This window comes from Marmota monax, unplaced genomic scaffold (assembly GCF_021218885.2).
Source record: "Marmota monax isolate L192 unplaced genomic scaffold, Marmota_monax_Labrador192_F-V1.1 WCK01_AAM20220418_F8-fsc00137, whole genome shotgun sequence".
Taxonomy (NCBI): Eukaryota; Metazoa; Chordata; class Mammalia; order Rodentia; family Sciuridae; genus Marmota; species Marmota monax.
The window spans coordinates 4,223,404-4,245,274 of NW_026692854.1; the positions used below are offsets into that span (position 1 = coordinate 4,223,404).

At 37.8% G+C, this 21,871-nt stretch overlaps 1 protein-coding gene across 3 annotated transcripts in view; it reads right to left on the reverse strand.

Moving 5' to 3' along the window:
- Nucleotides 1-5,061: 5,061 nt before the first annotated feature.
- The window catches only part of Pibf1 (progesterone immunomodulatory binding factor 1), a 232,488-nt gene continuing 215,678 nt past the window's right edge, over nt 5,062-21,871 (reverse strand). The window contains exon 18 of one of the 3 annotated variants that reach the window (XM_046449462.2): nt 5,062-5,441. In XM_046449462.2, the coding sequence (XP_046305418.1) occupies nt 5,391-5,441 (51 nt within the window). In that variant the 3' untranslated portion in view covers nt 5,062-5,390. Of the gene's footprint in view, nt 5,442-19,454; nt 21,097-21,406; nt 21,795-21,871 lie in introns of those variants that run through there. The other 2 variants (XM_058580979.1, XM_058580978.1) reach the window with 2 other exon arrangements.

Genomic DNA, 21,871 nt, shown 5'->3' on the forward strand with positions numbered 1-21,871 from the left:
TAGCTTAGGCTGGGGGTATGGCTCAGAGGAGAGCAGGAGCCTAGCATGTTCAAGACCCTGGGTTCAATCCCCAACATAATATATATATATATGTATATGGTAAATATATATATGTAGTAATATGTTAACATTATGATTTATACACTATATACCAGTAAATGTGGGCATAATCTTGAAAGATGTCACATTTATTGCATTAATAAAATTGAACCTCTGAACCTGTGAAAGCTGAGGACTGGGTAAACAAAATAAATGATATCACATGATCTTTCTAGTAGCTCGTCAGCTGGTGTTGCCTGATGACTTCTCTGCTTGAGGAAGTCTTTCTTCAAAGTGCTTACATTACTTAATAAAAAAAAATGAATAATATTAAAATAAACAACTTTTTTTTTTGTATATCATCAGCCTATTCAATATCAGTTAAAAGTGAGACCAACCCATTTTTTTTACCCTTTATTAGGCAAGGCAAAAGAAATTCAATTTCATGTGAAGGCATTATTAGATAGAAGCAACATTTTTTTCCCCTTTTTTAATTAATTTATTTTTTTTCTTGACAAGGTCTTGCTGTGTGGCCTGGGCTGGCTCTGCACTCCTGGGTTCAAGGGGTCTCCCTGCCTCACTCACTGCCTCACTCACTGCCTCACTCACTACCTCACTCAGCCACTTCCGGTGGCTGGAGTGTAACGCTACCCATTGAGCAGCACTTATTATTATTTTTTAAACATTTTTTTTTTTTTACAATAAACTTAACAAAAAAGTTTTACTAAGTTTAGTTTTTAAACAAAGGTGAAGTCAGGAATAGTGATTTGCACCTGTTAATCTCAGTGGCTTGAAAGGCTGAGGCAGGAGGATCACAAGTTTGAGGCCAGCCTGGGCAAGTTAGTGAGACATTCATTCAGCAACTTAGCAAGACACTGTCTCAAAATAAAACTTAAAAGGGCTAGGGATGTCATTCAGTGGTAAAGTGCCCTGGGTTCAATCTTTAGTACCAAAAAAAAAAAAAAAAAGGAAATATATTTTCCTAGACTTTGGTTACATCTAAGATACCCACAGGAGCCCTCGCCCATAAAGCTGTAAGCAAGGGCTAAATAGTAGCTTTTCTGTCCATCATAGGATGTTGGCATAAAAGGAAACCTGGTTCATTGAACATTTCAGGTCCAATGGACTGGGGATGTAGCTCAGTGGATAGTGTATGCTAAGGAGGCCTTGGGTTCCACCCTCAGCCTTGAAAAATAAATAAAAAGTTCATGTGGAAATATTGCTGTAAAATTCCTGATGGATGACTATTCAACAACTGCTTGTTCAGTATAAAAAGTGAATTTGGAGTACCCTGGGTCATTAGATGATAGCTCTTTTTGAAATTTCTTTATTGAGAATAAACTACTTCCCTTGGGTTTTGAGATTTTAGAGTTCTTTTTTAGAGAGCTTTGAGGAAGGGATGAAGACAATTAAGTTTCAGTGTCATACAAATTTTATTTTTTTCATGTTAAAAGAATGGATGAATCAATAAAATTATTATCTGCTATTTAATTGATTTTGAAGGGTTGCCATATCCTATTAATCTATAAAAACTCTCTGTCTGTAACATTAAATCTTTAGGAATAGACTTGATATCCATGAATGTTTCTAATAAAACTGCAACTATGGGGCTGGGGGTATAGCTCAGTTGGTAGAGAGCTTGTCTAGTATGCACAAGGCCCTGGTTCAGTCCCCAGCACCACAACTCACACACACAAAGTGCAACTATGCTGAGCCCCATTAGGTCACCCCCCAAACCCCCAAGAAGAGCTGATAGATTAAGATACCCCCTACTCCATTCTTTCCATCTCACTGCAGGTAGGTAGGAGGCAGGGATAGGTAACCAAGCATGAGAGAGACACTGCATTATTGGGAAGAGCATGGGCATTGGAATTCTGCACACTCAGTTCAAATCCCCTTCTACTTATTATGTGTCTGATCTTGAGCCATTAAACTACTCTTGAGCCTCAGTTTTGTTTTTATTTAAAAAATGAAGATGAGGGGCTGGGGTTGTGGCTCAGTGGCAAAGTGCTTGCCTAGCATGTATGAGGCACTGGGTTCGATTCTCAGCACCGCATATAAATAAATGAACAAAATATAGGTTTAAAAGCATCTTAAAAAACATTTGAAAAAAAATGAAGATGAGGCTTACTTGGCAGAAGTACTATGAAAATTAAATAGAGTAAGTAGTAGAAAACATGAAACACAGCAACTGGATGTGGAATGAACTTTATAATAATGGTAGTTATTATTCTTATATTTAGGTGATATTTCATAAAACATTTACCTAGAAGAAAACCCCGTTAAGCTTAATTTTTTGAATTCTTTTATTTTTTGGTATTGGGGATTGAATCCACAGGCACTTTATGAATGAGTTACATCTCTAGCCTTTTTATTTTTTGTGACAGGGTCTTTTTGAATTATTGAGGTTGGTCTTGAACTTGTGATCCTCCTGCCTCAGTCTTCCAAATCACCGGGATTACAGGTTTTTGTCACTGCATTCAACGTTAATTTTATTTTTACATTTTTTTCTTTTTGTGTTAGAGGGGATTGAACCCAAGGACATTCTATCTTTGAGTTACTCCTCAGCTCCCCATCCCTTTTTAAACATTTTGATACAGGGTCTTGCTAAGACTCCGAGGTGGCCTCAAATTTGTATCAGCCTCCTGAGTAGTTTTTTTAATATTTATTTTTTAGTTTTAGGTGGACACAATATCTTTATTTTGTTTTTATGTGGTGCTGAGAATCGAACCCAGTGCCTCACGCATGTTAGGTGAGCACACTACCACTTGAGCCACATCCCCAGCGCCCTGAGTAGTTTTTATTTTTTTTTAAATAAGAAAAAATGACACAGGCTGGGCATGGTGGTGCAGGCCTGTAATCCCAGCTGCTTGGGAGGCTGAGGCAGGAGGCTCATGAGTTCAAAGCCAGCTTCAGCAAACTTAGTGAGGCCTTAAGTAACTTAGCAAGACCCTGTTTCTAAATAAAAAAAACAAAAAAGTATTTGGCTCAGTGGTTGAGTGCTTCTGAATTCAATTCCCAGTCTCCCCCCAAAAAGATATGGCCAGGAGAGGATGAGGTAAGGACTAAGGAGAGGATGAGGTAAGGACTAAGAAGTAAGGAGATGCATAACTTCTGAGGTAGAAGCAATAAACATCAGTCAAGGACATTTATTTATTTATTTTTTTGTACCACGGATTGAAGCCAGGGGAGCTTAACCACTGAGCCACATTCCCCAGCCCCCCGTTTTTAAATATATATATATATATTTAGTTATAGTTGGACACAATATCTTTTTAAAATTTTTATGTGGTTCTGAGGGTCGAACCCAAGGCTTCACATGTGCTAGGCAAATGCTCTACTGCTGAGCCATACACCCCCAGCCCTTTTTTATATTTTATTTAGAGACAGGATCTTGCTAAATTGCTTATGGCCTTGCTAGGTTGCTGAGGCTAGCTTTGAACTCAGGATCCTCTAGCCTTAGCCTCCTTAGTCTCTGGGATTACAGGTGTGCACCACTGTGCTCAACTCAAGGACATTTTTGATCTGTCAAAACTGGGGTTGTAGATTGGAGTGCTACTGGCTTCTATGGAGAAGGCCAGGGATGATGCTAAACATCTCACAGTTTGTAGGACTGCCTTCCACTCCTATCTGAGAAATAATAATCCAGTCCAAAATGTTAATAGTGTTTGAGAAAACCTGGTATGCATGTTAAATATAAAGTACAGGAGGTCATGATTTTGGACTAAGCTAAGGCCCCAACAGAGGAGACTAAAGATCAAAATAGAGTCACACAAACTAAAGTTTCAGGTCATCAATTGAAACCAAGTTGTTATCTGCCCTTCCAAGAAATCAGATAAAAACAAAATTTCCCTAAGGGGTCAGTTTCAATGTCCATGATAATAAACTTTCCTCTGTGTTAATCCTTACAGGAAAAATAGTAACCTGATGTTAACCAACCAGTGATTGTTGTTATTATTATTAGGCACTTTGGATTAAACCCAGGGCCTTGTACATGCTCAACAGGTTCTCCACCCTTGAGCTACACTCCTAGGCCAAAAAGTAATTTAAACGAAAGACCAATCCATTTTTTTGTTCTTTGTTTCTGCTTTCTTCAGTCCTTTTCTAGCTATAAAACCAACGGTTTCTACTCTGCTTTTTGAAATACTAATTATATGGAATGGAGTGTTCTACAATAACAAAGGCAATTAAGATCTTTAAATGAGGGCTGGAGATGTAGCTCAATGGTAGAGTGATTACCTAATATGCACAGGCCCTGGGTCTAATACACAGCACCAAACAAACAAAAAAACAACAACAACAAAAAAACAACATAAGATGTTTAAATTTGTTATCATTTTGTCTTTTAACAGATCTTTTTATCCATCTGAAATTATATTTTTTAGGTTGAGCATGTAGCTAAGTGATAAAACACTTGCCTAGTGTGCTTAAAGCCCTGGTTCAATCTCTAGCACTACAAAGAAAAAAAAAATAACATTTTTGTTTTCTTTCTTTTGCCTCCCCCCTTTTATTTATTGGTTTATTTATTTTTTGTTGGTGCTCCCCTTCTTTTAAATTATAAGACATCAATGAGAAATGGAACATATTTTATGCAAGACAAAAAAATTGTATTGATTTCTTTTCTCACTGAACATTTAATTGGTCAATACTGCATCTGGAGCAGCAGTGTTATGATTGATGTTACAAAAGAGACTTTCTACTAGACTTTTACTTCACCAATAGCAGAGTTTCTGCCACATTTTATTGGTTGATAATAAGAAATATGAAAAAAACAAAAACAATACTAAGCCCAAAGGAGAATCAGCAATTCATATCCACCTACGTGGTATTTGGCCACCATTAAAAAATCTGAAATGCTTGTGAAGTAGACTTCACAAATGATTCTTAGCTGTTAAAAATGTAAGGTGTCTCTATATTTGTGTTATGATATTTAAATGAGGAATTTATTTAGTCTGGAAAATTTATTCACCAAAATATTTATAAGCCACACACTTAAAATGAACATTTATGAAAGCTCCAAAATCTGAATCATAAGATGTTTATTTTGTAACAAAATAGATAAAATCAAATATAAAGCATATTATTGTTTGTACTTTGTACATTTTGATTATGCTAAAATTTGTTAATTTAACATTAGTTACAGTCAACATTAAATCACTTATTTAAAAAAATTCCAAGTACATTATTAAGATGAACTTCTTTCTCATCAGAAAAAGAACTTCAGGAGTAAATAATGATATATCCACATAGTCAATCCAAAACATCCTCAGGTTTTGGCTGTGGGTTTGGCTCAGTGGTAGAGCGCTTGCCTAGCAGGAAGCCTTGGGTTTGGTCCCCAGCAGCAGAAAACACTAGGTCTTCATCTTTTGTTTCTTAGACCATTCAGGTGCTTCCTTTTTAGTCTGAAAAGAAGAAAAAGAAAATGAAACAAAATGCTTACAAGTAGGACAAGAAAGGCAATTTAGAGAACTAGGTACCTATACCCATTGGGGCCCTTTTTATGTAAACCATAGAACTACTTTTCTTGGTGCAGAAGGACATTTAAGAGCAAAGGTTTTGCCCTTTGGCAGAAATAATCCTACCTGGTAGATAAGTAAGAAAACTAAACATTGGAGGCTGAGGTAGGCGGAATCTCAAGTTCAAAGCCAGCTTCAGCTACTTAGTGATTACCAAGATCCTGTCTCTAATTAAAAAAACAAAAAGGACTGGGGCTATAGCCCCAGTAGGAAGAACGTATACATTGAATTGAATTTGTTTTCATATATATATATGAAATATATATATATATATATTTGGTAGAGGGATTGAGATCAGGGCATTGAACCACTGAGTCACATTCCCAGCTCTATTTTGTATTTTATTTAGGGACAGGGTCTCACTGAGTTGCTTAACACCTCGCTTTTGCTGAGGCTGACTTTGTACTTGCGATCCTCTGCCTCCTGAGCCTCTGGGATTATAGGCAAGGACCAGCACACTCGGATCACACTGAAGTGTTTTGGTTCAAACAATATTTTCTACAGGGCTGGGGACAAGGCTCAGTGGTAGAGTGCTTGCCCAGCATGTATGAGGCCTTGGGTTCAATCCCCAGCACTGCAAAAACCTAACATAAAACTTTCCATATCCTGCTGAGGTGGCTATTTATGAACTGATTCTATTCAGAGTGACTTATAAAAAGAACAAAACCCAGGCTGGGGATGTAGGTCAGTGGTAGAGCACCTAGCATGAGGCCCAGGGTTCAATCCCCAACACTGAAAACAAAACAAAACAAAAAAACAACAAACAAACCTATTAAGGACACAACTCTCTGGCTCTCTCCTTTATACAGACATGACTATTCATTCAGTCAATATATATTTACTGAAGAATTGCTATATTCCAATTATCATATTTTAAATCTTTTCAGTTACTAAGCACTTACTAAAGTACTTCTCGGGTTTATTGCTTAATCATTTTAGTATAAAAACAACCAGCCTGTAAAGAAAGAAAAAAACAGTCCAGGTGCAGTGGCACATGCTAGTAATTGTAATGGCTCAGGGGGCAGAGGCAGAGGCAGGAGGATTGCAAGTTTAAAGCCAATTTCAAAAACTTATCCAGGCCCTAAGCAACTTACTGAGACCCTGTCTCAAAATAAAAAACAAAAAGTGGGCAGGGGATGTAGCTAAGGCATTAAGGGTACCTAGGTTCCATCCCTGGAAACAAACAGGAAACAAAGGAGAGGCTGTGGGTACAGCTCAGTTGGCAGAGTGCTTGCCTCACAGGCACAAGGCCCTGGGTTCCTCTGTGCTCCTCTCCCCTCAGACCTTCAATTTAAGCCACAAATACATTGATGTGAATTAGAAATATCAGATCCCTCTGGTATCCTCTCTCTGTTTCTGTGCTGCCATAAGCTGAGGAGTTTTTGTCTACCAGGCCCTTCCACGAGGATGTTCTCTTTCACCTCAGGCCCAGAGTAATGGAGCTGGCTGATCGTGGACTGAACCTCTGAAACCGTGAGCCTGAAGTAAACTTTTCCTCTGCTCTTATCAGGTATTTTGGTCACAACTAACATAGACATATATACTTTATGGTATCACACAAAAAAATTTCACTAATCTTAAAAATCCCTCAGATTCTTAGATCTATGTTCATGAGAGGTATTGGTCTGTAGTTTTCTAGGCAAATTTCTTTTCTTTCTTTCTGGTTTTGAGGATCAAACTCAGGCCCTCACCTATAGACCCTGGTCTGTAGTTTGTATAGTTTGCTTTTGTTTTTTCCTTTTGTGGCACTGGGAATTGAATGCAGGGCTTCAATACTAGGTAAGGGCTTTACCACTGAGCAACATCCCAGCCCTGGTCTATAGTTTTCCTTTTGCAGTAATATCTTTACCTGCTTTCTGTTATTAAGTTAAGGCTGGCCTTATAAAATAAGTTGTGAAGTATTCCCTTTGTTTTTATCACTTGAAAGAGACTGTAGAGAATTGGTATAATTTCTTCCATAAATTAATTCAATAGTGAACCCATTTGGGTTTGGGGTTGACTCAACTTCTTTAATAAAAATGAGATCATTTAGTTTGTCTGTTTCTTCCTGTGTGAGTTGTGGCAGATTGTGTCTTTGTAGGAATTGGTCCATTTCTTCTGGCTGTCAAATTTGTGGTCACAAACTTGGTGTGGTAGTACATGCCTATAATCCTAGTGACTCAGGAGGCTGAGGCAGGAGGATTCCAAGTTGGAGGCCAGTCTGAGCAACTTAGACCTGTTTCAAAATTAAAAAAATAAAAAGGGCGGGGCATGTAGTTCAGTGATAGAACACCCAGTTTAATCCCTAGTATTGAAAAAAAATTGTGGGCAAAGAGTTGTGCATAATTATTCCTTTACTGTCTTTGAAAATGTCTATGTGATTGAATAGTAATACTCCCTTTTCATTTCTGATTGTAATTTGTGTCCCCTTTTTCTTAGTTAGCTTGTAGTATAGTTTAAATCTGGAATGTCCCTCAGATCCATGTATTAATAGCTTAGTCCCCAACTTGGCACTATTGGGAGTTGGAGTTTTTTTTTTACAGTGTTAGGGAATGAATCTGGGGTCTTGCATGTGCTAGGCAAGTGCTCCACCACAGGGTTACATCCCAAACCTTAACTGTTTTAATTCTATTTTTTGTTGTGCTGGGGATCAAACTCAGGGCCTCATCTCTGAACTACTTCCTAGTCCTATTTCCCTCTTCTTTATTTTTAGGTGGGGTTGAGTACCAGGGATTGAACCCAGGAACACTTAACCACTCAGCCACATACCCAGACAGGGTCTTGCTAAGTTGCTTAGTGCCACACTAAGTTGCTGAGCCTGGCTTTGAACTTGTGATCCTCCTGCCTCAGCCTCCTGAGTTGCTGGGATTATAGTCATGCACCACCACATTTAAAAACAGATGTTTTTTAGGAGAGCAATGGGCCCATCTAAAAATGACATATATTATTCTCCTTGCTGCTAGGAGGGGTCATGTGGCTAAGTTCTGACCAATGGAATACAAACTGAGATGTTAGGCAGAATTTATGGGATGTTCAGTCTCTCTTCTTGCTTCCAGCTTAGACTGCAGATGTGATGCTTGAGGCTACAGCAAGTATACTGTGATTTAAAAAGTGGAAGCCACAAACCAAGGACTGCTGAAAAGAAAAGCAGAGACCTAGGTCTCTGATGACTTATAGGGCCAGAAACTAGTTTTGAAATGCTTATCCCAGGCCTTTGTTCAAGAGACTGAACACTTTGATAAAGCTGTTGAATATTCTATCTCTGAGTTATATCTCCAGCCCTTTTTATTTTGAGATGGGGTCATGACAAATTGCCCAGGCTGGCCACAAATTTATGATCCTCCTGTTTCAGCCTCCACAACACCTGGGATTATAGGTGTCTGCCACTGGCTCCAGCTTATTTTTTAATAGCAAAACAGGTTTTCAGTAGAATCTGTTTTTACTTATTACAATCTGCTATTTAAAGCTTCCTCAATATTATAAGATGATGATTGGATCTAGAAAAATGTAGCTGCTCAAAAACTTTAAGCTGTGCTCTTATTTCCTTCAGGTCTAGACTTAAGAATCACCTTCTCGGGCTGGGGATGTGGCTCAAGCGGTAGCGCGCTCGCCTGGCATGCGTTTGGCCCAGGTTTGATCCTCAGCACCACATACAAACAAAGATGTTGTGCCTGCCGAAAACTAAAGAATAAATATTAAAATTCTCTCTCTTTAAAAAAAACAACAAAAAAAAAGAATCACCTTCTCAGGGAGGCCATACTCTACCTCTCTACTCCTTCCCCACTTCCTGTTTTATTTTTCTTCCTAGAATTTGTCATGTTTTTCTGTATAATTTATTATTATTATTTTTTTATTTTTAGCTACTGAGATTGACCTAGCATGCTTAACAGCACTGAGCCACATCCCCAGCCTTTTTATTTTTTATATTGAAACAGGGTCACGCTAAATTGTTTAGGGCCTCACTAAGTTGCTGAGTACTGGGGACTGAACTCAGGGGCACTTTACCCTCCTGTCTCAGCCTCCTAATAGCTGGGATTACAGATGTGAACCACCATGCCTGGCATCTGATTTGCTTTTTAAAGAAAGACTGCCAACTCTCAATAGATCACTGATAAAATGGGCATGATAAAATAATTCAGATATACAATTAATTTTTTCATTTTGATAATTCCATTTTTTTCCCACTTTGGTACTAGTTGAACCCATGGATCCTTTATAACTGAGCTACATCCCAAGACCTTTTTATTTTTTAATTTTGATACAAGGTCTCACTAAGTTGCTTAAGACCTAACTAAATTGCTGAGGCTGGCCTCAAATTTGCAATTCTCCTATGTCAGTTTCCCAAATCTTTGGGAATACAGATGTGTATCACCATACCTGGTTAATTCCATTCTTTTAACACTTTGAACAGTAGTATTTCTTTTATTCCTCCACTTTAATATTAAAGTTACTTACCCTTCATAACCATAAATGGTGCCTTACAAGTAAAAAATCTGATATGCCATCTCAGTTATTAATAAGCTAATATTTTAAGTGAGGAGGGTCCTTATTTTAAATATAAGACTCTCATAGACTCTTTTAGATGAAGCTGTTTTCATATACATATTTTATTTTTTTGAGAGAATTTTTTTTTATTATTTATTTTTTAGTTATTGGCAGACACAACATCTTTGTTGGTATGTGGTGCTGAGGATCGAACCCGGGCCGCACACATGCCAGGCGAGCGCGCTACTGCTTGAGCCACATACCCAGCCCTCATATACATATTTTAATATTTTATATTAGACATATAAATTACTTAAAGGTGATCTTATACTGAGAATGTTGCCTTTATTTTGATGTATTGGTTTAAGTTAATTATATTTTTATATTTAACTATATTTAAGTTAATTATATTTTATAGAGAAACTGAACAAATTAATAAAAACCTTGAATTGTTATGGTGTGTTAACAGGTCCCAAAGTTAACTATATTCCAGATTTAGCAAAGTGCTCAGAAAGCTGTTGTAGAAAACAAATGACAAGATTAACCAGATATCTATGAGAAGTAATTAACTATGTTACAAAGTGATTTTGGAGACAATAACTAATAAGATAGATACCTTGGTGTCATGCAGAGGTAGTCAACCAAAACATTAATATATAACTTGGGGTTATAACATATTGAGTAAGTTTGTTAAAATTAGAAAGAATGATCATTGATAAAAGGAGACAAAATAAGCCTGGTGGGCCAGGCATGATGGTGGACACCTTGTAATCCCAGAGGTTCTAGAGGATGAGGCAGGAGGATCATGAGTTCAAAGATAGCCTCAGCAACCTAGCGAGGGCCTAAGCAACTCAGTGAGACCCTGTCTCTAAATAAAATATAAGAAGGGTTGGGGATGTGGTTCAGTAGTTAAGTGCCCCTGGGTTCAATCCCTGGTATCAAAAAAGAAAGGAAAAAAAAAAAAAAAGATGGGTGGACTACTCCTGGAATTAACATTTAACTGGTACACTTAGGAAAAGAAAGACTATGTTTGGTAAATATAATTACTTTGTCTTCCAAAAAAGTTATAGAGTAGTATTCAAATATATAAATATTTTCAAGTCCCCACATAGGACTCAACTTCAATGAGTATAGGATGGCTGATCCAGCTTTACACCAACTACATGGAGACTATCAGATCATCTGACACTCATTGCCCTAATTTCATGCTCACTTAGAAATTCCTTATTGCCACACCTGTCATTCCAGTGGCTCAGGAGGCTGAGCCAAGAGGGTCACAAGTTCAAGACCAGCCTCAGAAACATAGCAAGGCCCTAAGCAACTTAGCAAGACCCTGTCTCAAAAACAAAAAACAAACAACAAGAACAACAACAAAAAACTGAGGATGTGGCTTAGTGGTTGACTGCCCCTCGATTGAATCCCTGGTGCCAAAAAGAAATACAAATAAAAATAAAAAAATCCCTTATTCTAACAGTTTGCAAGCTAAATTACCTTAGGAAGGAGGTTAAAATTAGTATTCCTGATACTAAAAACTGAAAACAATATTTTAAAAATGTCAATGTACACAGAGGTATCTTGAGGTCTGGTTATAATTTTGGTGAGATAATTCTAGATTCCAAACAAATAGTCTAGATTCCATAGCTTCCAAACATGAATGTGACAAGAAAGTGTTATAGGTATGTTGAGCTATTGGTTCCCTCAGTCCCCAATGCCTGGGGTGGCTAGAGTACCTTTAATCTACTAGCAAAGGTCATTTATTCTGGTGTAAGAAACAATACTACCTCCATGCAGCACCCATGTCACTAATCTTAATACATCCAGTTGTACTCATTTATATTAGTATATTACAAAAAATTAATAAATTATTATTATTATTTTTTTGGTACCAGGGATTGAACTCAGGAAAACTCGACCTCTGAGCTACATCCTCAGCCCTATTTTATATTTTATTGTAGAGACGGGGTCTCACTGAGTTGCTTAGCACCTCGCGGTTGCTGAGGTTGGCTTTGAACTTGGGATCCTCCAGAGCTGCTGGAATTACAGGTGTGTACCACTGTACCTGGCAAAAATCCTATTTTTGATGAAATTATAAACTTTTTATTTTTGGAGTACTGGGGATTGAACTCAGAGGCACTTTACCACTTTACCAGTCCTTTATATTTTTTATTTTGAGGCAGGGTCTCAAGTAAGTTGCCCAGGCTGGCTTTGAACTTGTGATCCTCTTGCCTCAGCCTCCTCAGTTGCTGGAATTACAGGTATGCACCACCACAGCCAGCATAAACTTTTCTTTACTAACAAATAATAAGCTGGGCATGGTGACACACTCCTGTAATCCCAGTAGCTTGAGAAGCTGAGGCAGGAGTATTGAAAGTTCAAAGCCAGCTTCAGCAACTTAGTGAAACCCTGTCTTAAGATAAAAAATAAAAAGGGCTGGGGATGTGGCTCAGTGGTTAGGCGCCCCTGGGTTCAATCCTCAATACCAAAAAAAAAAAAAAAAGAAAAAACAAAAAAATAAAACCTAAAACCAAACAAACAACCCGCCCCGCCCCCCCGCAAAAAAAAAAAAAAAAAAAACCAAATAAAACTTTGAATAACCATTCAAAACTTTTTATAATCAAAAAACTCAAAAAACTTTTTATAACCATTCTACAGTACCTATTTTTTTTTTTTTTAGAGAGAGAGAATTTTAATATTTATTTTTTATTTTTCGGTGGACACAACATCTTTGTTTATATGTGGTGCTGAGGATTGAACCCGGGCCGCATGCATGCCAGGCGAGTGTGCTACCGCTTGAGCCACATCCCCAGCCCCAGTACCTAAAATTTTTCAAAAATTTAAATAAACATCCCATAAAATGCACAATCTCAACTGTATCCCTTCTACCTCCCAATCTAGGGATTGAATCCAGGACTTTCCCTTGCCAGGAAAACACTTTACTACTGAGCCACAGCCCCATCTTAATCATTTTTTTTTTTTTTAAATTTTTTATTGTGGGTTGTTCAAAACATTACAAATTTCTTGACATATCATATTCCACACTTTGATTCAAGTGGGTTATGAACTCCCACCTTCACCCCATACACAGATTGCAGAATCACATCAGTTACACATCCATTGATTTACAAATTGCCATACTAGTGTCTGTTGTGCTCCGCTGCCTTTCCCATCCTCCCCCCTCCCCCCTCCCCACCTCTCCCCTCCCCTCCCCTCCCCTCCTCTCTCTCTACCCCCTCCACTGTATAACCCTGAGGGTCTCCTTCCATAACCATGCAATTTCCCTTCTCTCTCCCTTTCCCTCCCACCTCTCATCCCTGTTAAATGTTAATCTTCTTCTCCTGCTCTTCGTCCCTACTCTGTTCTTAGTTACTCTCCTTATATCAAAGAAGACATTTGGCATTTGTTTTTTAGGGATTGGCTAGCTTCACTTAGCATAATCTGCTCTAATGCCATCCATTTCCCTGTAAATTCTATGATTTTGTCATTTTTTAATGCAGAGTAATACTCCATTGTGTATAAATGCCACATTTTTTTTATCCATTCATCTATTGAAGGGCATCTAGGTTGGTTCCACAGTCTTCCTATTGTGAACTGTGCTGCTATGAACATCGATGTAGCAGTGTCCCTGTAGCATGCTCTTTTTAGGTCTTTAGGGAATAGACCAAGAAGGGGAATAGCTGGGTCAAATGGTGGTTCCATTCCCAGCTTTCCAAGAAATCTCCATACTGCTTTCCAAATTGGCTGCACCAATCTGCAGTCCCACCAGCAATGTACAAGTGTACCCTTTTCCCCACATCCTCGCCAGCACTTGTTGTTGTTTGACTTCCTAATGGCTGCCAATCTTACTGGAGTGAGATGGTATCTTAGGGTGGTTTTGATTTGCATTTCTCTGACAGCTAGAGATGTTGAGCATATTTTCATGTACTTGTATGTCCTCCTCTGAGAAGTGTCTGTTCAGGTCCTTGGCCCATTTGTTGATTGGGTTGTTTGTTCTCTTATTGTCTAATTTTTTGAGTTCTTTGTATACTCTGGATATTAGGGCTCTATCTGAAGTGTGAGGAGTAAAGATTTGTTCCCAGGGTGTAGGCTCCCTATTTACCTCTCTTATTGTTTCTTTTGCTGAGAAAAAACTTTTTAGTTTGAGTAAGTCCCATTTGTTGATTCTAGTTATTAACTTTTGTGCTATGGGTGTCCTATTGAGGAATTTGGAGCCCGACCCCACCGACTGTAGATCGTAGCCAAATTTTTCTTCTATCAGACGGCGCGTCTCTGATTTGATATCAAGCTCCTTGATCCATTTTGAATTCACTTTTGTGCATGGCGAGAGAAAGGGATTCAGTTTCATTTTGTTGCATATGGATTTCCAGTTTTCCCAGCACCATTTGTTGAAGATGCTATCCTTCTCAACTGTATCCCTTCTACCTCCCAATCTAGGGATTGAATCCAGGACTTTCCCTTGCCAGGAAAACACTTTACTACTGAGCCACAGCCCCATCTTAATCATTTTTAAAAGTATAAATTAGAGGCATCAAGTACATTTACACTATTACCCATCCACAGAACTCTTTCATCTTGCATACTGAAGCTCTTTCCCTTAAACAATATGTCCCCATTGCCCCCCAGTCCCTGGCAACCATCATTCCATCTTCAGTCTCTATTAATTTGACTATTTATAACCTATCTACTTTTATTTTCCTTTTGTCTTAAGGGAAAGTATTAATGAGTGGTGAAATGATTAAAGGCAGACATAAGAATGTAGTAAGAAACAAGAAAACTCTAGATATAGAAAACACACACTAGACATCCTGTTACTAAATAACAGGATCACAAGTTACAAAATATTTTGTAAAAGTTGTATTATCTTTGCCCTTGGAATTTCTAATTCTTATCTTAATCTGACAAAATACTATACATTCTTTAAAGCCTAGCTCAAATTCTTTCTTTCTGATAAGATAGCCTGAGTCTGCCAACACCATAGTATCTATTGTTTCTTTGAATTTTCATAAACAATTTACATTTCCTATAAAATAGGCCATCCAATTTAATTTAATACTATTGTATTTGTTTCCTGTTCTTGAATATAGAGGAACAGCATCCATTTTGTTGTTGTTGTTGCCGTAGTAGGGATTGAACCCAGGTGCATTCTACCCCTGAGCTACATCTCTAGCCTTTTTATTTTTTGGTACTGGGATTGAATCCAGGGGAATTTAACCACTGAGCCACATCCCCAGACCTTTTTATATTTCATTTAGAAACAGGATCTTGTTGAGTTGCTTAGGGCCTCACTAAATTGCTGAGGCTACCTTTGAATTTGCGATCTTCCTGCCTCAGCCTCCAGAGCCCCTGGGATTATAGGCATGTACCACTGTGTCCAGCTCCCTACCCTTTTTATTTTTTGAGATGGAGTCTCACTTAGTTACTGAGGCTGGTCTCCAACTTGTGAATGTCCTGCTTTAGCCTCCTGAATCACTGGAGTTACAATCATGTGCCACCCTGTCCAGCAAGAAGCAGCATCTTTAAAACAGACCCATCTAATGATCAAATATTCTGTCATACCTAGTGTAGATTCTTATATCAGTTAGTACACACCTGTTGAACTGAATTGTACTTATCTGAATATTTTCTTTCTTCCAGATGACTACATACATCCTTCTAAAGCACCTCTAGAGAAACGTGTGGTTCATGTACTAGTTATGTATTAATTACATAAACTTAATTTACTCCAACAAGTAAACCAATCCAAGTCAAGATCTGCACCCCATCACCAACTCACTGTAATTCACCTTTATACACTGGTGCTGCACTGTCATTCGTTCCCTATCTTACTTGTAGCCTAAGGCTCTTTTTTGTTTTCAACGCTTACAGTCTACTTGGAGAAAAGGCTAAGAATGATTGAGGAATTAATAAAACAGTGACAATGATGAGAATCCTAGGTATGATGACATTTTGGAATAAGAGGCAGCAGAAAACCAGTGAAAAATGCTTAGAAAGATGTTTACATGGTGTTTAGGAAGGAAAAGGGAAAGTTGCTCTACAGGGATTAGAACAGTTCCAGGTTTTTATAGAAAAGAGAGGCTAGACAAAAAGCCTACTTCAGCTAAAAGCTATCTTGAGAGGAAAAAGCAGATGATTAGTGGGAATGAGAGCAACTGAAGTGGTTGTGCTGGTGGCAGAAGTAATCCTCACTATATCTTGGAGTTGCCGCTTTCACTTCCCTATGGCCCAGTTTAACATCACACTCAGGATAGAGTTTGAGGAGCTAAGAAGATAGCCAAATGAGAGAGACAAGTAACTGCTTTTCTTCCTTCTCAGCAAATATTTATTGAGTATCTGCTTTGTTTATGTGCTGAACTTCTGTCCTGAAGGCACTTATATTCTGTGGTTTAATCTAGTCTTTGTTGGTGTCACCTATGGTTTCACTGACCACAGGTTTTCTATAAAAGGCACCTTTTAGACTTGTCTTCGTATATAAGTAAATATCACATGCACTCTACAAAGTATTCATAAGCAAGTAAAAATGTCAAGCTCTTATTTCTCTCTCCTTTATGATAGGTCTGTTCCAATTCCACTGCCTGGTTAATAGTAGTTTTGTGTGTGCTTCCCTCATATTTTCTTTCTTTTTTTTTTAAAAAAAAACTTATCTATCTATCTATCTATAATAGCTAAATGTATTACAATTCTTATTACATATATAGAGCTCAATTTTTCATATCTCTGATTGTATACATAGTATATTCACACCAATTCATGTCTTCATACATGTACTTTGGATAATAATGATCATCACATTCAACCATCATTAATTACCCCATGCCCCCTCCCTTCCCCTCCCACCCCTCTACCCTATTTAGAGTTCGTATATTCCTCCTATGCTCCCTCTCCCTACCCCACTATAATCAGCTTCCTTATATCAAAGAAAACATTCAGCATTTGTTTTTTTGGGATTGGCTAACTTCAACACCCATAAATCAAAGGCATTTCTGAATATCAGTGACAAATCCTCAGAAAGGGAAATGAGGAAAACTACTCCATTCTCAATAGCCTCAAAACAAACAAACAAAAAACTTGGGAGTCCAACTTAAAGAAAGAGGTGAAAAATCTATATAATGAAAATTACAGAACCCTAAAGAAAGAAATCAAAGAAGACCTTGGAAGATGGAAAGATCTACTTTGCTTTTGGATAGGCAGAATTAATATTATCAAAATGACCAAACTTCCAAAAGCACTATACAGATTTAATGCAATTCTGATCAAAATTCCAATGACATTCCTCATAGAAATAGAAAAAGCAATCATGAAATTCATCTGGAAAAATAAGAGACCCAGAATAGCTAAAGTAATCCTTAGCAAGAAGAGTGAAGCAGATGGCATCACTATACCAGACCTTAAACTATACTACAGAGTAACAGTAACAAAACCAGCATGGTATTGGCACCAAAACAGACTGATAGACCAATGGTACAGAATAGAGGACACAGAGACTAACCCACAAAACTACAATCATCTTATATTAGACAAAGGTGCCAAGAACATGCACTGGAGAAAAGATAGCCTCTTCAACAATTGGTGCTGGGAAAACTGGAAATCCGTATGCAACAAAGTGAAATTAAACCCCTATCTCTTACCATGCACAAAACTCAAAATGGATCAAGGACTTAGAAATACAACCAGAGACCCTCTGTCTAATAGAAAAAAAAGTAAGCCCTAATCTCCATCATGTGGGATTAGGCCCCAATTTCCTTTTTCTTTTTTTTTAAAGTAATGATTTTTTTTTGGAGAGAGAGAGAGAGAGAGAGAGAGAGAGAGAGAGAGAGAGAATTTTTTAATATTTATTTTTCAGTTTTCGGCGGACACAACATCTTTGTTTGTATGTGGTGCTGAGGATTGAACCTGGGCCGCACACATGCCAGGTGAGCGCGCGCTACCGCTTGAGCCACATCCCCAGCCCCCCCAATTTCCTTAATAAGACTCCTGTGGCACAAGAATTAAAATCAAGAATCAATAAATGGGATGAACTCAAACTAAAAAGTTTTTTTTTTTTTTTTTTTCTCAGCAAAAGAAACAATCTGTGAGGTGAATAGAAAGCTTCTACATCTTGGGAGCAAATCTTTTCCCTCATATTTTCAATGGATAAATATGCATGCATTTGCTGGGCGCAGTGGTGCATGTCTATAATTCCAGTGACTTGGGAGGTTGAGGCAGGAGGATTGCAAGTTCAAAGACAGCCTCAGAAATTTAGCAATGCCTTTAGGAGCTTAGAAAGACCCTGTTTCAAAAATAAAGCATAAAAATGACTGGGGATGTAGCTTAGAGGTTAAGTGCCCCTGGATTCAATCCCTGGCACTCCCCGCCCCCCAAACAAAATGCGTCCATTATTCCATCTTTTTTTTTGTTTTTGGTACTGCCCAGGGGCACTTAACCACTGAGCCACATCCATATCCCTTTTTAATATTTTAATTAGAAATAGGATCTTACTGAGTTACTCAGGGCCTTGCTAACTTGCTGAGGCTGGCTTTGAACGCACCATCTTCCAACCTCAGCCTCCATGCCCAGATCATTCATCTATCTTTGAATTTAATATCAATTAAAATGCCAACAACACAGTGGAAAGAATCTGATATAATTCTCCTATGTACCAAATGAATACTTCACAGTGAATCTCAACATCATGAACATCCACAAGACTGGGATCCTAATTAGTATAAGATATATTCCATGTTTGTATAAATATGTCAAAATAGACTCTACTGTCATATATAACTAAAAAGAACAAATTAAAAAAAAATACCAACAACAAATGTTAGCCAAAGGATCCGGAAGTAAATTAGAAATGTTTCCATTTTAGTCACAAAACCATAAGATTATGAAATGATTGTATCTTTTTTCAAGTACTTGCATCATAAATTCCTTGTTATTAACAATTTAGAAAATACAAGTATTGTCAGGGAAACTAGAGAATATTGAAAAGATAGTCAGGTGTGGTGGGGCATGCCAATAATCACAGCTACTCAGGAAACTGAGGCAGGAGGATTGCCAGTTCAAGGCCAGCCTGGGCAACTTAATGACTGTCTCAAAAAAAAAAAAAAAAAAAGAGCTGGTGGTATAGTTAAGCAGTAGAGTATAAAAACTGATATATCAGTCTAGTATATATGAGGTCTTGGGTTAAATCTCCAACACTGCAAATAAATAAATAAACAAACAAATAAATAAAATTGATGTCCAGGGCTGGGGATGTGGCTCAAGTGGTAGCGTGCTCGCCTGGCATGCGTGCGGCCTGGGTTCGATCCTCAGCACCACATACAAACAAAGATGTTGTGTCTGCCGAAAACTAAAAAATAAACATTAAAAAATTCTCTCTCTCCCCCTCCCTCTCCTCTCTCTTTAAAAAAAAAAAAAAAAAAAAATTGATGTCCAAAGTGAATCACAGAATGTTAGAACAGAAAGTCCAGAATGAATTTCATATAATTTCCTCCTAATTTATAGATAAAAACAGGCTGAGAGTGTATTAATTACATAAACCTCATTACTAATTCTTTTGGGTCCTAGAGATAGAATCCAGAGTCTCTTTAGCACTGATTCACATCCTTAGCCCCCCCCACCCCCTTTAAAAAAATATTTTGGGACAGGGTCTCATTAAGTTGCTTAGGGTCTCACTAATTGCTGAGGCTGGCCTCAAACTCATGATCTTTCTGCCTCAGCCTCCTGAGGTGCTGGGATTATAGGTGTGTGCTACCACCTGGTCCACTTAATAACTTTGCATTAGTACATAATCTTGATTTGAAAGGTCTATAGTATCACCTCTCAGTTTGTTTGTTTGTTTGTTTGTTTTTGGTGCTGGGGATTGAACCAAGGCCTTGTGTATGTGAGGCAAACACTCTACCAACTGAGCTATATCCCCAGCCCACCTCTCAGTTTTAATGAGAGCAGATAAACTCATAAACCTCTTTGAAAATGTTCCCTTATTATAAAATAATAAACTTTATCAGAAAACAAAATAGAAAATACAGAGAAGCAAAAAGAAAACATGAAAACAACCTAATTAACACTTTATATAGTGACTCTTCTTAAGTTTTATCCTCACTGCATAACCTGATCTTGAGATACTGGGAAATCTTACTCTTATTCATGTACTGGCTGCACTCGGGATTTCAGGAAATCACAATCAGGTTACCAAGTTAAAGTCAGAAATGTGGAAAAGCAGGTTCAAAAGGAGTAGGTTATTACTGCTTGGAAAGAGAAGGATCAGGGAATTTTTTCCCTCTGGTACTAGGGACTGAACCCAGGGGTGCTTTAGCACTAAATTACCCCCCCAGCCTTCTAACTTTTTATTTTTATATTGTGTCTCCTTAAGTTGCCCAGACTGGCCTCAAAGTTGGAATCTTCCTGTCTCAGCCTCCAGAGTTGTTGGGATGGCAGGTGTGGACCACCACACCTGGCTGCGAGAGTTGTGATAAGTTTTAAATATTCGACTCTATCTTGTGGTTTTCATTGGAGCTTATTTTCTCATTGTTTATGCATTTGGTCTGCCTTCTTCCTGTAGATTACAATATAACAGTCACCATAATTCCAGCCCACTTTCTGAGGAAAACCTAGCCATAGTCCCCCTAAAAAAATAGCACTAAGTAGCTAAATTTGGTACCATGTGAACCTGTTCACCAGTAAGGGCAGTCATTCTGCTGGCTGACTAATGATTTTAGGAGGTCTTGCCCAAAAGAGAGTACCACCCAGTGAGGGGGAGCTGCGCCAATGTGATTCTTCGTCCTGAAAAATGCAGCAAAAGCTAGGTTCCAAGACAGCAGATATGGAAAGGATGCACAGAAAGATGTCTCAAGACAAGGGCCATGAACAAGGCAATGAGGAAGTGGAAACTGTGAGTAAGCAGAAACCAGGAGAGAAACAAAGAGAAGCTGATGTACTGCAGAGGAAAAGATCCGGGACAGGGCTGCTGAATCCCTGGAGCTGCCTTGTGTCCAGGCTGGTCAGCAGAAGTTTCTTGCTTTCTCTTTCCTGTCAGCTTAGTCTCCATTACTGCCGAGTGGATCCGTACAGCTGTTCTTTATTTGATTGAGATCGCAACTTTCTCTCATTTATTAAAAAATGAGATTAAAAAAATAAAAAGGAGGTTGAATTACACAATCATGATCTTGAGTAGCATTATCTGCATGTATAATGAATGCGTTAGATCAGAAGTTCCCATACTTATTGTTATGCTCATCTAGGAAATTTTTTTAAAATTAAAATTCTGGAGACTCACTGAATCAGAATATCAGAAAAAATCTTTCTGCCTTTGATTCTCTATGTTTAGAAGGTAAAAATCACTGAGAAATGAAGGCATAACTGGGAAGCCATATAGAAGTAAAATATTTAATAATGTTACTATTTTGATTCTGTTGCTTTTTTATCTCCATTTATTATTTAAGTATATAATTTAATATTTCTTAATTTCTCTTTTAATACAAAATTTACTTATTTCTTTTTCTTTGACTAATTTCTGTGCATATACATGTCTACCTAACAATGCATTTCAGTTTATGTTAATATGATTGGTTTTTATACTTCATGAGGGACTCAGAACAAAATATATTATTTTACAAATAAGAGGGAACAGGTGCTATTTTTCAGCCTTTTTATTCTTACATAAATGACTACATTATACACAATGCATTTCTGATTCCCCTATAATTAGTCCCTGGAGGCGGGGGAAAGAAAGTGTCACATTTAGGATAATTTCTGGGCGAGTCCAATATGTTAACTAGAAACATAAAATCCAAGTATCATCTGTAAGAGAGATAAGATACACACTGAAAAAAAGGATGAATTCAGATCTTTCAAGGCCCTTGCATAAAACTATTAAA